The sequence below is a fragment of the Alligator sinensis genome, unplaced genomic scaffold (assembly GCF_000455745.1).
Source record: "Alligator sinensis unplaced genomic scaffold, ASM45574v1 scaffold199_1, whole genome shotgun sequence".
NCBI lineage: Eukaryota > Metazoa > Chordata > Crocodylia > Alligatoridae > Alligator > Alligator sinensis.
Window position 1 is genome coordinate 2,835,501 of NW_005842008.1, and position 14,664 is coordinate 2,850,164.

Genomic DNA, 14,664 nt, shown 5'->3' on the forward strand with positions numbered 1-14,664 from the left:
GCCTTTTCCAGATGTTCACAAGTGGCACTGAAGAAAGAATTTGTCTTGTATTGTAAATTTCAAATTATGGCCAAACCAATTTTGTTTTCATTTTCCAAGAACATGCTCTTAGCCTGAGATGTTGCCTACCAGTGTCCTAGCCTGAAGCCAGTTTCTTGGCGCAGCTATCAACTCCAGAAAACTGTGCCCTCCAGACCTTTCATTGGTGAGTCTTTTCTCTCTCCGCTTATTGCAAAGTAGAAAAAAAACAGCTAAGCCTCCCTCATATCTTTTATTGGAAGATTGCATTATCATATCTGTATATCAAAAAGTGCACAAGCTAGTCTTTCTATTCCTAATGTGCTCCCATATGTTGGCGTTTATTTTAATTGTTTTTCCAGTATGTTATCGGGGACATGTATTGGGAGGGAAACAGCAATACATAAGCAGTCCAGCAAATTCTGGGAGTGTGTTGGGAATAATTTCTTGATGGAGATGGTAGGCAGGCCACCTAGGGGGGAAACTCTTCTCAACCTGCAGCTCACAAATAGGGAGGAATTGGTTAAGAATATGAAAGTGGAAGGTAACTTGGGTGACAGTGACCATTAAATGATAGTGTTCAAGAGCCTAAGGGAAGAAAGAAAGGAGACCAGCAGAATAAAGACACTGGACTTCAGAAAAGCAGACTTTAACAAATGCAGGGAACTGGTGGGCAGAATCCCCTGGGAGACCAGTCTGAAGGGAAAAGGAGTCCAGGAGAGCTGGCTGTTCTTTAAGGAGGTCCTTTTATGGGTCCATCCCGATATGACAGAAGAATGAGAAATGTGACAGAAGGCCAGTCTGGCTCGACAGCAATCTCTCTTCAATGAGCTGAAACTCAAAAAGCAAACCTACATGGTACCAGGGAAGAGTATAAGAGTATTTCACAGACATACAGGGAGAAAATTAAGGTAGCTGAGGCACAATTTGAGATGTAGCTGGTAAGGGACATAAAAGGCAATAAAAAGGAATTCTACAAGTATGCCAAAAGTAAGAGGAAGACCAGAGAAACCATAGGTCCCTCATGGAATGTGGAAGGCGATCTAGTTATGCATGATGCAGAGAAGGCTGAAGTACTTAAGGCCTTTTTTACTTCACCCTTCACAAACAGGGGCAGCTACTAGATGATGAATGCAGTTGGCACCAAAGATAGAGAAGGAGATGTACAGCCTAGAGTAGCACAATAACAGGATTACTTAGAGAAGCTAGATGATTTCAAGTCAGCAGGGCCAGGTGGGATGCACCCTACGGTACTCAAGGAATTGGGTGAGGTAAATTCAGAACCATTGGTTATCCTCTTTGAAAACTTGTGAAGGTCAGGTGAGGTCCCAAATGATTAGAAAAGGGCAGATATAGTGCCCTTAAGAAAGGGGGAAGAGGATTTAGGGAATGACAGACCAGTCAGCCTTGCCTTGATACCTGAAAAGAAAAGATCATAGAGCAGGTCCTCAAGGAATCTATTATGAAGCACCTAGAGAACAAATTGATCAGGAATAGCCAGCACGAATTCACCACGAACAAGCCATTCCTGACCACCCTAATTTCCTTCTGTGATAAGATGACAGACTGGATTGGAGGAGAGCAGTTGATGTGATATACCTTGATTTTTAGCAAGGCTTTTGATGCTGTTTTCCACAACATCCTCATTAACAAGGTAGGAAATGCAGACTAGATGAAAGTACTGTAACTGGAGTAACCAGGTGGGTCATTATACTCAACAAACTGTCATCAATGGCTCAACATCTAGTTGGAAGGAGGTATCAGATGGGGTTCCCCAGGGGTCTATCCTGGGTCTGGTATTGTTCAACATTTTTATGAATGATTTGGATGATGAGATCAAGTGCATGCTTAGCAAATCTGTGGATGATAGCAAATTGGGTAGAGTTGCGGACGCTCAGCAGGGGAGGATGAGGATGCAGAATGACCTGGACAGACTGGAAAAATGGTCTTCAATCAGTCAGATGAAATTCAACAAGGACAACTGCAAAGTCCTGCACTTGGGATGGAATAATGGAATGACTGGCTAGGCTGCAGTACTGTAGAGGAGGACCTGGGGATTACAATAGACCATCAGCTGAATATGAGCCAATAGTGTGCTCTTGTGAAAAAAGCCATCCATTTACTGGGTTTTAGTAACAGGAATGTCACTTGCAAATCAAGGGAAGTGATTCTTCTGCTCTGTTCAGTACTAGTGAGGCCTCAGCTGGGATATTGTGTCCAGTTTTGGGCCACTCACTTCAAGAAAAATATGGACAGATTTAAAAAGAGTTTTGTGCAGAGTGACCAAAAATGATTAGGGCCCGAGACTCGAGACTTATGGGAAAGGGCTGAAAGAACTAGGATTATTTAGTTTGGAACAGAGAAGACTGAGGGGGGATTTTATAACAGTCTTCAAATATCTGAAAGGCAATTATAGAGAGGATGGAAGTGAGCTTTTCTCTATGGCTGAGGGGACAGGACTAAGAGCAATAGCCTCAAGTTGCAGAAGAGGAAATTTAGTTTGAAGATTAGAAAGAACTTTCTATGAAAATGCTTGAGCATTGGAACAAGCTGTCTAAAGAAGCCATGGAATCCCCAGCCTTGGAAATTTTCAAGAGCAGGTTGGACAGACACTTGGCTGGAATGGTTTAATCAGAGACAATCCTACCTTGTGCAAGGGGCTCGTGAGATCCCTTCCATCCCGACTTTTCTATGATTCTATAATTGGGGACCTCTTCATTGTTAGATACCAAATGGAGCAAACTGTCAGTTCAAAACCTGCTGACTGTAGGGAACTGCAAACTTAAAACACAAAGGCTTCAGGCCTTTACCTAGCACACGTTCTTATTTTGGACAAGCGTGCAGGGAGAGCCTGTGGAAGCCTGACATTACCATGGCTTATTTCAATGAATTCGACTGAACACAGAGTACCATATTTATCTGAATCTAAGATGACTCTGAATTCAAGATGACCCCCAATAATTAGATTCTGGACATGGAAAATTATAAAATTTATAATGGAAATTAAACAATTTTCCATGTCTAGAATCGAATCTTGGAGGGTTGTGTTAAATTTGTTCCCACTATTTCTGTACAATGGCAAGAAGTGGCATGGGGGCAAGTGGTAGTAGGGCAGGCAGCAGTGGAATCAAGTGGCCTACTCCATGCCAACCTACCATCTGCCCTCCACCAGTGCCTACACATCCCGTGCCTGCCCCTCCCAACTTACATTCCTTCCACCTGCCCTTACCCCAGCACCTGGCCCCCTGCCTGTCTCCCCATGCCTGTAACCCTTGATGCCTGCCCCTCCCCACAGTGCCTGCATCCCTTGGCACCTGTTCCCTTTTGCACTTGCTGCCCCCACACTTGGCCCCTTTGCTGCATGTCCCCACCTTTGCTGTCACTTACAGCTCTGACTCCTGCTGGGGGCCTACTCTGGCCCAAAGCAGGGAGGACAGAGCCTAACCACACACCAGCTGTTGAAGCAGTTGCAGCTTCATCCCCCGACTCAAAGCCAGGGGCAGAACTACTACCACTGCTCTGTGGCCAGGCTGGGGCAGGAGGCAGCACATGCTCCATGCTCCTTGTGCCCAGCTGGAGGGGGACCCAGCTGGAGCTGTAAAGGGAAGATAAGTGATGGCAGGGAGCAAAGGCAGAGGGGAGCAGAGGCTGCAGAGGGGTACAGCAACTGTGGCTCCAAATCTGACCCTGAGCTTGGGGTAGGGCTGCAACCACAGCCTCCCTCCACCCCCAGGCTTTTACTTGAATCTAAGATGAAGGTCTTTCCCCCCCCTATGTTAAATGGGGAAGAAAACCTCATCTTAGATTCGAGTAAATGATTCCCAGTAATCATTCCAGGGAAATTAGATTTATTTAACATTTCTTTCATACCAAGTATTAGGATTTCTTAGTACAGCTTTCATAAGCATAAAATGCGGTCAGTATATTAGATGTATATTATTTAAGGGCCATTTGGCAAATTCTGAGGCTGCTGTTCAGGTAATAGAAATTCATTTTCCTTTAGAAAAACTCTCTTTTTTTTTTTGCCAAATATTGGCTGCCTGCCTTGGCTACAAAAATATTCAAACTGAAAATATAAGACTGATGCTGGAAGCAAGAGAACATGCACCTGTAGCTGAAAATGATTGGTTTGTGCTATCTAAAGACCATGTTGGCAAACAGCATGTGTTTTGGCACAAAGGGAGTCTGACCGATTCTGAATGTTCTTTTGACCCATCCTCACATTTCCAAAAATGGTTTCTTCAAGTCAAGGTACAGATTCACTGGCAAGGATGTAGGCATGTGGGCATTTTATGCCCAGATGCCAAGGGGGTTATACAAAGCTCCATACCACCACTACACCGTGTCCCATGCCTCACAGATGGCATCCAAAACAGGTTCTTAACTTTTGACCTAAACTCGGACTTACCCTGTCTGAGGATTTACCGGGGTCTCCCTCTGACCCAAAACTCGACCTCACCATGTCTGAGGACTTATCGGGGGTCTCGGCCTAATGCCCAACTGACGCCTCATGCGTCCATAGACTTACCTTAGCCTAACTGTCCCTTTCCTGGGCTTCCACTTATGCCCTCTCACTAGGGACTTCACTTATTTTATTATGCTTGTGGGGGTCAGCTCCTGTGCTGCCCTTCAGGCCACATCTCCAGCCCTACTCAACACACCCCCAGTGCAGCCCTTCAGGGTGCCCTTGGAACCCTACTCTACACCCCAGTACACAGTCCTTCAGGCCATAATGATGCACCCTACTCTCTGTGGGCCACCACACATACTTCTGCCCTCTCACTGAAGCTGCTATACTTCTCTGGCTCTGCTAATCCATTTTAGATGTAGATATATTAACAAGTGCAAAATATAAAATCAAATGTCAACATTAAAGTGGCTGGGGAATTCTCCAACCTGTCCTTTAGTCATCTAATCTAAGCTGTTCTTTTCACTGCTGGATGGGTCAACAGCAACTTCGGAAAGCTCCTCATACAGGTTACAGATGGTTCTATGGGCAGCAGCTCGGGAAGTCACACAGCTCCCTCAGAAGCACTGTGGTAAACATCTGGGGAAGTGGAAAGTGAAGACAGTGGACAATGGAGAAGCAAGCAATGTCTGTACAAAAGGCCTCATGGAGCCCTTAGGATTTTGGGGATTTGGAAGGCTATGATTAGGTGGAGGTTGACTCTAGCTTCCTTCTCTCTCCCTGGGCATTGGGCAGCCAGACTGAGGAGGATGCCTGAATAAAGGAAAACTAACTGGTTTCCATAGCCAAGTTTTGAGGGCTGTACTAAGCCACAGGCCAGGAACAACATTTTGGTAATATCTGCTTTTGCATATGATTTTTGGTTAAGTATAATTTATAGAAACTTTCTGAAAGAATTTAGAAATATGTCTTTCTCATTTCTGACAGGTGGTGTGGAAAGAGACAAACCTACCTCCCTGATGGAAGAATAGGGAGAAAGTTGCAAATTGCAGTTTGCAATGTTTCCAAACCTTTACAGAGAAGAGCAAGAAGGCCTTATTTTGTTCTCTAAAAAGAACATTCAGAATTGGTCAGGCTCCAAAATGGATTCTTCCTTCTTTTAATTGTTAAGGAAAACATAACCATAAAACTCCATTTGCAAATGGGATGGGGGCAGATGAAAGGAGAGAAAAAACCTGTTGCTTAGAGGAAAGCTATATACCTGGTATAAAATGCTACACAGCTCTCATGCTTCAAAAATATTTGAAGAATGCTAATAATTAAACTTTAACCATTTAATCAGATGAGTGAGCACAAGTGGCACATAAAGATATCTGGCTCCTGAAAACAAACCCCACTGTTTTTCTAAATCTTATCCCACTATACATTATCTAGATACTGTTTGCTTTCATGAAGAAAAAAAATATTCTTTATGACATAAGATATAGGAAAAATGTATTAAAGAAGCAGGAGGAAAAAGGCACTCCCCAATGGAAAAAAAAATCTTTCCCTTTAAATCTTTGGAATATATAATCTCATCAAATGATGCCTGTAGCAAAGCTTGGGCACAGGACACCTACTGGGCAACACAGAGTCCAGAAAAACCCTCCCAGACTGCCTACCTGGGTTGCAAACTGGGAAGACAGTCAAGCTAAGCAAGGACTAGGGAACAATTGGGGAACATGACACAAAACGGCCATGGGGCAGTCACGGGGGACAGGCAGGTCTCCCAGATTGGGTGGTGGGGCCACATGCATCACATTTGAAGCTGCTGGGGGCAGCATGCAAGAGGGAAACACTGGAAAAACTCCAGGGGAATGGAGCTATGCCTGAAAACCCTGCTCTTACTGGACAGGAGATGTGGCAGATGGCAGGGGAAAGCAGCTTGCTCCAAGGGATGTAAGTGGCCAGGCTGAACACAGCTGGACAGAACTCAGGGAACTGTGAAGAGATTAGCCAGAGCCAAAAAGTGAGGCTCAGGAAGAAGCAGGAGGAGGAGAAGGTCTGCAGCAGGACTGCCTTGTTGGTTGAATGGGCAAGACAAGCCTATGGTTTTATTTGTTTGGATTACTGACCCTTAAAGGAGCAATGTTTGGGAATGGGGTCCAGTGTTCCTTAAAGGGGAACACTGGTAGAAAAGGAGGAAGCAGAGAGACTAATTTGGAAGGGAAAGCTGTTGACATCTGCTGCAGAACATCTCTTTGGGAGAGGTGTGGGAAGCATGTAGGGGAGGAGAAGCCCTGTGAAGAAATCCAGAGGAACTCTCTTTAACCCACATGATGGACTATCTGAAAGACCAGTTCCTGTTCCTGTTCACCCCATTCTATCATTTAAGACCAAGGCATGGTGAGCAAACCCAGGGAATGAAGAGTGGGGCTATTAGCTAATACTTCTGCCACCAGAGGGCCCTAGTCCTTGCTCCTGCTACAATACCTATGAAACAAGACACTAAATTATTACTGTTCTGATTCACCATAAAATTTTGGTACTGATATCTAATTACCAAACATGAAACACTTCCATTTGCAGCAAGAGCTCCCAAAGTCAGCGATCTGAAGGTCAAGGAATCTTATGGCTACATAGAACTTATTTGAAAAAGTCTGCAAGTGCTTTAATCGTTAATACCATACTATAGCTTTAGAGGTCATTGGTCTTATTATTGACTAGCTCAGTCTTAACTGAGGTCTTGGATTAAGAGCAACCTGTGACTTTCCCTTCATCATCAGAGATGCTCTAATTTTTCATATTACACCAGAAGCTGCACTTTGGCAAGTCCTGTTTTGCCAATTCTGCAAATGTTGAGTAATAACTGTAGTGCTCAGTATTGGGACTTAACACTGTTGAAATCAACAGAAATATCCATGGAGTAGAGTCTGTAAATCTTACTATGCAACTTTACTATTGCACTTACAATAAATAGACCTACTTGCTCAAGGTAATATACTTGCTTATGCAGTCTTGAGGACATGGGCAAACATGCTTATAGTGCTTCAAACAAAGTTAAAGTGCTATAAAAACTGAATTAACAGATGACGCACAGAGTTATAGCACTACAAATCAGCCCAACTCATATCAAAATGGTTCCTTGATTCACTGTGACACTTATACTGGGAGGCAGTTGTATGTCCATGTGGCAGTGCACCTTTGGGTGCCTGCCACTTTAAGGGAAGAGTCAGGCAGCAGCCAGGTGCCTGATGGTAGCAGCAATTTTGGGAACCAGGTATAAAGAGACTGCAGTTTGATGCTGCCAGCCCAGGCAGAAACATCGCCTGGCTGAGCTACAGCAGGAACATCTAGAAGGTAAAAGCAGGAGTCTCTTGGTCCTAGGCATGACCTAAAATTGCACCCTGCCAGGGAAGGGTGGCCTGGTGGGGCTCCTAGTGGCGTGGGAGCCCCCAGGAAATGCCAAGTCAGTTACCACCCCAGTGAAAGGTAACTGGGGTGGCAACTGGGGTACCCACAATTTGGGGGTATGAGGGCCAGGCACGGCTGTAGCCGCCTGAGCCCATGGGGGAGCAAGGCCCCGGAGACTCCTGGTCAGGGATAGCTGTGAAGGCCCTGAGAGGGCAGGGATGTAGGTGGCCCCGCACACAGTAGGGCTGAATGGGAGTAGGCCTGAAGGGCAGTCCCAGGGGCACGTTAAGTAGGGCCAAACTGGGAGTAAGCCTGAAGGGCAGCGCAAGGGCCAGTCCCATGAGTACTTGAGTGCGAGGATGATGAAAAGACCCCAGGGTGGGGCATAATGTAGAGGCCCTAGAGTGGGCATAGGAGGAACCCCATGTGTGGGGAGTAGGCCAAGGTATATTTTCAGAAGCCTGAGGCCATACTTGGGCCTGAGGCCGAATAGGGGGGCTCAGCCAGAGAGTTAGGGGCGAGTCCTAACCCCGGCAAGTCCGCCACCGCAAACAGGCTGAGTGGGGGTCAAAAGAAAGACCTAGAGGTGGAGCACAATGACCTGCTGCTCCAGGAAGAGTGAGAGTCCCTGTGAGACCCTGGAGCACCAGTCATGGTATGGGTTAAGAATATCACATGGATGCCATCTGCGAGGCATGGGCTCCAGTGTATGTGAGGTTTCGGAGCTGCAGACAGCACCCCCTGGCATTGAGGCAGGAAATGGGTAGCCTCCCACCTGGGTAATATCTTAATCATTTTCCATCAAGGCATGGCAGGATAGAGAGGTGGACAGTTAGCCCAGAAACAGGTGGGTGGGCCAACTTCTAACTGGCCCTGGGAAGGCCCCCTGTTACTGAAGTACTACAAATTAAGTGCTTCAAAAAAGGTGGAGTCCATACCCAAAGTTGTTTTATGCCTTTTTGTATATATAGAACCAATCCAATTCCCACCAAAAATCAGGCTTTATATCAGAGTCATGCTGTTATCTATTAATGGTACAATATTATACCTCAAAATATACAAATGTGTTGCAGAGATAAGAAAAATTGGATTTAATCTGGCTCCTGAAGCAGTCAATAAAATTTGACTGGAGATGAACCAGACTATTATCCAGAAAGCAAACCAATTCTTCAATAAATGTTAGAAAAACAGAGAAGCAAGCCTGCACAATATTAAAGTCAGTTTAAAAGCTCAAAGAAAATATAGTACAAAATCCAACACTAATAATAAAATTCAAAACTAAGATATATTTAAAAGAAACAGTATTATCACTTTCCTAGTGTTTTAATAGAAAATACTGCAGATATTTAAAAGAAAAAGTATGTATTAACTTTCACTTAGAAGAGCATCAAATTAAAAACCTTATTTCTGCTTCAATATTTTTACTGTTACCAGTAACAGTTATGATTACTTTAACTTTAAAGTAAAAAAGATAAATATTTCTCTTTAAGTGTGGTTACTTGGTGCCACTGATACCATGTTATGCACAGTCATTTTCATTAGACCCTTCTCCTCTCTCCTCTGTAGTTATTTTCCCCTACAGTTTTTTGTGTATTTTTTACAGATTACATTTTAAGCAAAATCATAAGAATTGGCAGGAAAATTCACAGGCAAAGTGCAGTACCTGAAACTATTTTTTATTCATTTCTTAAGTGCCTACATTTAAAATTTGCAGGCTCTCCCTTCATATAGTGTAGGCAGTTTTGTTCATTCCATTTACTTTTCAGAAATGACATGACAAGAAACATAACAATATATGAACAGCCATCAATGTATAGAAATACAAATGGTTCTGTAAGTAAAGCAAATTTATATTCCTGGAGAATTTTAGCTGAATCTGTTTTTCAAATGGATACATTCTCTCTCTTGATACTGTAACTCCTCTCCCCCCCAAACTAATTTCAATAATCCTTTTAAAGGTAACTGGAACTACTATTTTACTGTGGCATCTTCCCAGACTATATTTAACCACTTACCAAGGAATTGGTGAAAGTTTCAGCTCTTTTTTCTTCAAAAGAGCGTATTTTAGCTTCACTCATCTTATCTGACTCAGCAAAAACATAGTGTCTGAGTGAGTATGACTGGGACAGAGAGCTAAGTAACCTCAACATTTCTGTTGTGTGCCCTCCTGAAAAACACAAAACCTGTAGTTAGGGGATGAAATATTCAGCAATTTCTATTTCAAAATAACCTATTAAGGGCATTGCTTCTTCCTTCAGAAAGACTAACTAGTTCAGAGAGGCATGAGCTTTCATAGGTAACATCTGATGAATCTAGGCTGCTTACAGGCATGAAACCCTCCCTCCCAAAACAGCCCTTTCAGCTCAGCCTGCTGCTGCGCTGAGCGCAGCACATGCCCAGAAGAGGCATCACATAAGTTTGACCCAGCTCGTCCAGCATTTGTATAGATTGGGTGCTTCAGTGGGGCTTTTTAGAGCTTTTGTTTAATAGCTGATTGAATCAGCTTCAGATACAAGTGCCAAAAAGCCCTGCTGAAGCGCCTAATCTATACAGATGCTAGGGAGCTGGGTCAAACTAACACGCTTCCTCTTCTGGTAAAGCACTGTTTTATCTTGCTTTATTTTTTTCACATCTGTAAGCAGCCTCTAATGAAGTAGAGTATTACCTGCAAAAGCTCATACCTCTCTGAATCAGTTAGTCTCCAAGATAGTGGTTCTCAACCTTTTTAGGCTCAAGGCACCCCTCTATACCTTGGAATTGAGCAGCACCCCATTTTGAAAACGGCCGTATTTACTCAAATCTAAGTCGACCCTGAATTTAAGATGGCCCCAATAATTAGATTCTACATATGGAAAATGTATAAATTTGTTATAATTTTCCAATTATAGAATCCAATTATCAGAGGATTTGTTCCCCTCCCACCACTACAACAGGAAGAATAGTGGGGGATGGGGGGGGGTCAGGTAGTCCCCTTGCTGTCTGCCCCCCTCAGTTCTTCCCCTGGCAGCCTTCCTACCCCCATAACCTTTCCACAGCTTCTGCCCCACTTCCCCATCCCAATCTCTGCCTCTTTCTCCCCCACCCCCGCTTACTGTCAGATGCTGTTTGAACTCTGTTCTCTCCCAAAGCATAGCAAATAGCTCAGCCCTTGCCAGGCCATGCAGCAGTTGTCAGTGCTGATTGGCCAGGCAGACAATGCAGCCGTGCCAGAGCTGCTGACTGGCCAAGCAGGAGACAGAATTTCCATGTGCTCTGTTCCTAGGGGTGAACCCAGACCAAGCTGGACCCAAGCTGCACCAAACAAGAAGGTGGGGAAGAAGGGGGCAGAATGTGGGGGCGCACCACTCTTTTCAAAAGTCTAGATCCTCCATACAGAAGATGTGATGTGATTGTTCTTGCCCAATGAAGGCAGGGCAAGAAGCAGTTGGTCCCCTGACAGATGTCCGTCTAAGCCAGCGGTTGTCAACCAGGGGTACTTGGGAAGGCCCCAGGGAGTAAACGGCAGTGATGTGGAGAAGAGGAGACGCTTTCAGTTTAGCCCCTGGCACTCCTGGTTTTGCCACCAGTGTTTCTGGTTTTGCTGCTGTGCTGGCCCCGCCGGCCACTTGTCAATCGGCTGCTGGCCCCTCCTCCGCCACTCATTGGCCGGCTGGGGGACTCCCTGCTTCTCGACCAGCTACCAGGGTACACCAACCAAAAAAAGGTTGAGTCCAAAGATTTCACCGATGTTAGGGCTGGAAAGGACCTCAAAGATCATCAAGTCCAGCCCCCTTCCTGAGGGGCAGGAAGTCAGCTGGGGTCAAAGGATTCCAGCAAGATAAGTATCCAAATGCTTCTTGAATGAGTCCAGAGTAGGTGCCTGCACCACTTCTGGAGGGAGTCCATTCTGGGTTTTGGGGGCTCGGACAGTAAAGAAATTTTTCCTTATGTCCAGCCTAAAATGGTTTTGGAGGAGTTTATGACCATTGGTCCTTGTTTTCCCTGGGGGGCTCTGGTGAACAGACATTCTCTCAGATCCTGATGAATGCCCCTTATATACTTATAGGCAGCCACCAGGTCCCCCTTGAGCCTGCGCTTTTCCAGGCTGAAGAGTCCCATGGCTCTCAGCCTCTCTTCATAAGGCCTATTCTCTTGCCCTCTGATCATGCACGTCGCTCTCCTCTGGACTCTCTCAAGCTTCTTGACATCCTTTTTGAATTGAGGAGCCCAGAACTGGATGCAATACTCCAGCTGCGGCCTCACTAAGGCCGAGTACAGTGGGAGGATGACATCCTGCGATTTACCTGAGAAGCATCTATGGATGCAAGCCAGAGTTTGGTTTGCTTTGCCAGCTGCGACATCACATTCGTGCTTGTGGTCAATCATGACCCCCAAGTCTTTCAGTCATGGTGCTAGCAAGTGTAGCGCTGCTGAGTCTATAAGAATGCTGCAGGTTTTTTCTCCCGAGGTCGAGTACCTTACATTTATCTATATTGAATGTCATCAGGTTAGTATCCGCCCACTTACCAAGTTTATCCAGGTCAGCCTGGATCATTAGCCTGTCCTCCCGTGTGGACGCTATGCCCCAAAGTTTAGTGTCATCGGCAAACTTAGCCAGTGCACTTCAGACACCAATGTCCACATCACTGATAAAGATGTTAAAAAGAACCACCTGGTTGAAAACCCCTGGTCTAAGCTGTAGCCTTGATCCTGACCATGGAAGAAGGATGGACTAGAGCAGTTTTTCAACCTATGGGTCGTGACCCAAAAGTGGGTCACAAGAATATATGAAAGTGGTATGAATAAACTTTAAAAATGGATTCTCTTTTAAAGGAGAAAAATATGTGAAACCATGGTTTTTCCCTTGCATGCTGGCAGAGTTCCAGCCTGCAAGGGGTGCTTGGGCTCCCCTGCACTGGAGGGCTGTGGATAGGTTACCATATTTCCAGTTCCATAAAAAAGGACACCTGTCAGGCAAAAACCTCGCTCCCCACTCACAGCCCCCTGGCTCTGCCACTCCCAACCTGCAGACCCTGTCCTTGCTGTTGCCCCTCACTCCTGACCCACAGACCCCTGGCCCTGCTGGGGCCCCTCCCCCCCAGGCTATGCTGGTGCCCCTCAGTCCCAACCCACAGCCCCCCAGTTCCTGCCGATGCTCCTCAATCACAACCCACAGACCCTTACCCCCACTCTGGGCCATGCTGGTGCCCCTCACTCCTGACCTGCACCCCCCTGATACTCCCAACCCTGCCTGAGGGGCCACCTGCCCCCATCCCGCATGATGACTGATTTGTGCGGGCAGCAGCAGAGTGAGTCCAGCCCTGGCACAGGTAGGAGGGAAGAGAGGATGCCTATGGCATCCCCTGGTCTGGGCTGAGGCTTCCACACTGTGCCAGGTCATCAGGGAGCTACTTGGCCACATCTCCTGCACCCTAGCAGCTACTTGGCCACACCTCCTGCACCCTAGCAGCATCTCCCTGCTAGCCTGGCCCTGCCACCAGCCCGGCCTGTCCACGTAGCTCCTTGATGACCTCAAAGGGCCCTGCCAACTCCGTTCCCCGTTGCTGAGGCACTGGGCTGCCTCCCACCCTCCCTGTCCTGCCGTCGCACCAGCGCTCGCTGAGGCACTGGGCTGCCTCCCACCCTCCCTGCCCTGCCGTAGCCCCAGCGCTAGCAAGCACCCACCCCCCTCACACATCCATCCCCTTCACCCACCCCTGCCCCCCTCACCCTCACAGCCCTCCGGACAGTCCCCAAGCCCTGGCCATCCAACTCTCGCTCTCCAGACTTACCTTGCTCTCCAGACATCAAGCTGCCAGAGCTGCTCCCACCACCCCGCTGCCTCCAATCACCCTCCCCCTGCTCCTGCCAGCGCAACAGAACAAAATCCTGGACAGTTCATATTTCAAAAAACATCTGAACAGAGATTAGAGGGTCCAAAAAGAGGACATGGCTGGGAAAATCCAGATTTATGGTAACCCTACCTAAGGGCAGTAGATCAGGAGTGAGGGGCAGTGGCTTGGAACTGGCCACTGATGTTTACAAATGGGTTCTGGTCCAAAAAAGGTTGAGAACCAGTGGACTAGACAGTGTCCTGACACCCCTTCTTGCCTTCTCTTGACAAATAAAAAGCCCAAGGGCTCATAGCAGGCTGGAGAAGAGTGGAGTAAAGAGCACCAGCCCTTTCAGCTCCTCTCAGATTCCTGTGCTTGCCCCTGCATCCCCTTCTGGGCTTGCTGCCCCAGAAGCCCCTGCTCCATGTGCTGTGAACCCCACACAGCCTCACATCTGCAGGCCGTGCTGGAGCCATGAGGTAACAGGGTGGTTCAGGAGCTACAGGACAGGCAGGGATTTCCGTGGACGCTGCCTTTTAACAGACCAGCTGTCGCGCTGGGGCAGACTCAGGCAAGCGACTGAGAGTGTGGTGTTTCCCACACTCTGCCCCCTGGTCCCCTCTTTCTCTCTCAGTTCCCCGCTCCCCACACACCAGCGTTGCCAGGGCTTAAATATGAAATTATCATATTGGAAGCTCGAAATTATCCTATTTGGTAAAAAACTGCCATACACTGAAAAAAAATGTGCAAATAAGCATGCAAATAAGTCTTTTTTAAATTTACTTTACAGGCAGTCCTCAGACTTATAACACACTTGGTTCCTGAAAACTGTGTCTTAAGTCGAAATGTCATAACTTGGAACTAATTTTCCCACAGGAACAGTGTTATAAATGGAGGATTGGTTTCTTTATGATGCTGTATACAACTGCATCCAGCTGGTAAGTCTGTTGTGGTGGAAGGGGGGGGCAGATCAATGCCCCCACGGTGAGGGAGGGGCAGGGGCTAGGTCAGAGGTGGGGTGCAGGATGGAGC

At 46.5% G+C, this 14,664-nt stretch overlaps 1 protein-coding gene across 1 annotated transcript in view; it reads right to left on the reverse strand.

The window, feature by feature from the left end:
* ALG14 (ALG14, UDP-N-acetylglucosaminyltransferase subunit) overlaps nucleotides 1-14,664 on the reverse strand; it is a 39,817-nt gene that overhangs the window by 23,315 nt on the left and 1,838 nt on the right. Inside the window, exon 2 of the mRNA XM_006021849.3 lies at nucleotides 9,835-9,986. Within this exon, the coding sequence (XP_006021911.1) occupies nucleotides 9,835-9,986 (152 nt within the window). The remainder of the gene's footprint in view (nucleotides 1-9,834; nucleotides 9,987-14,664) is intronic.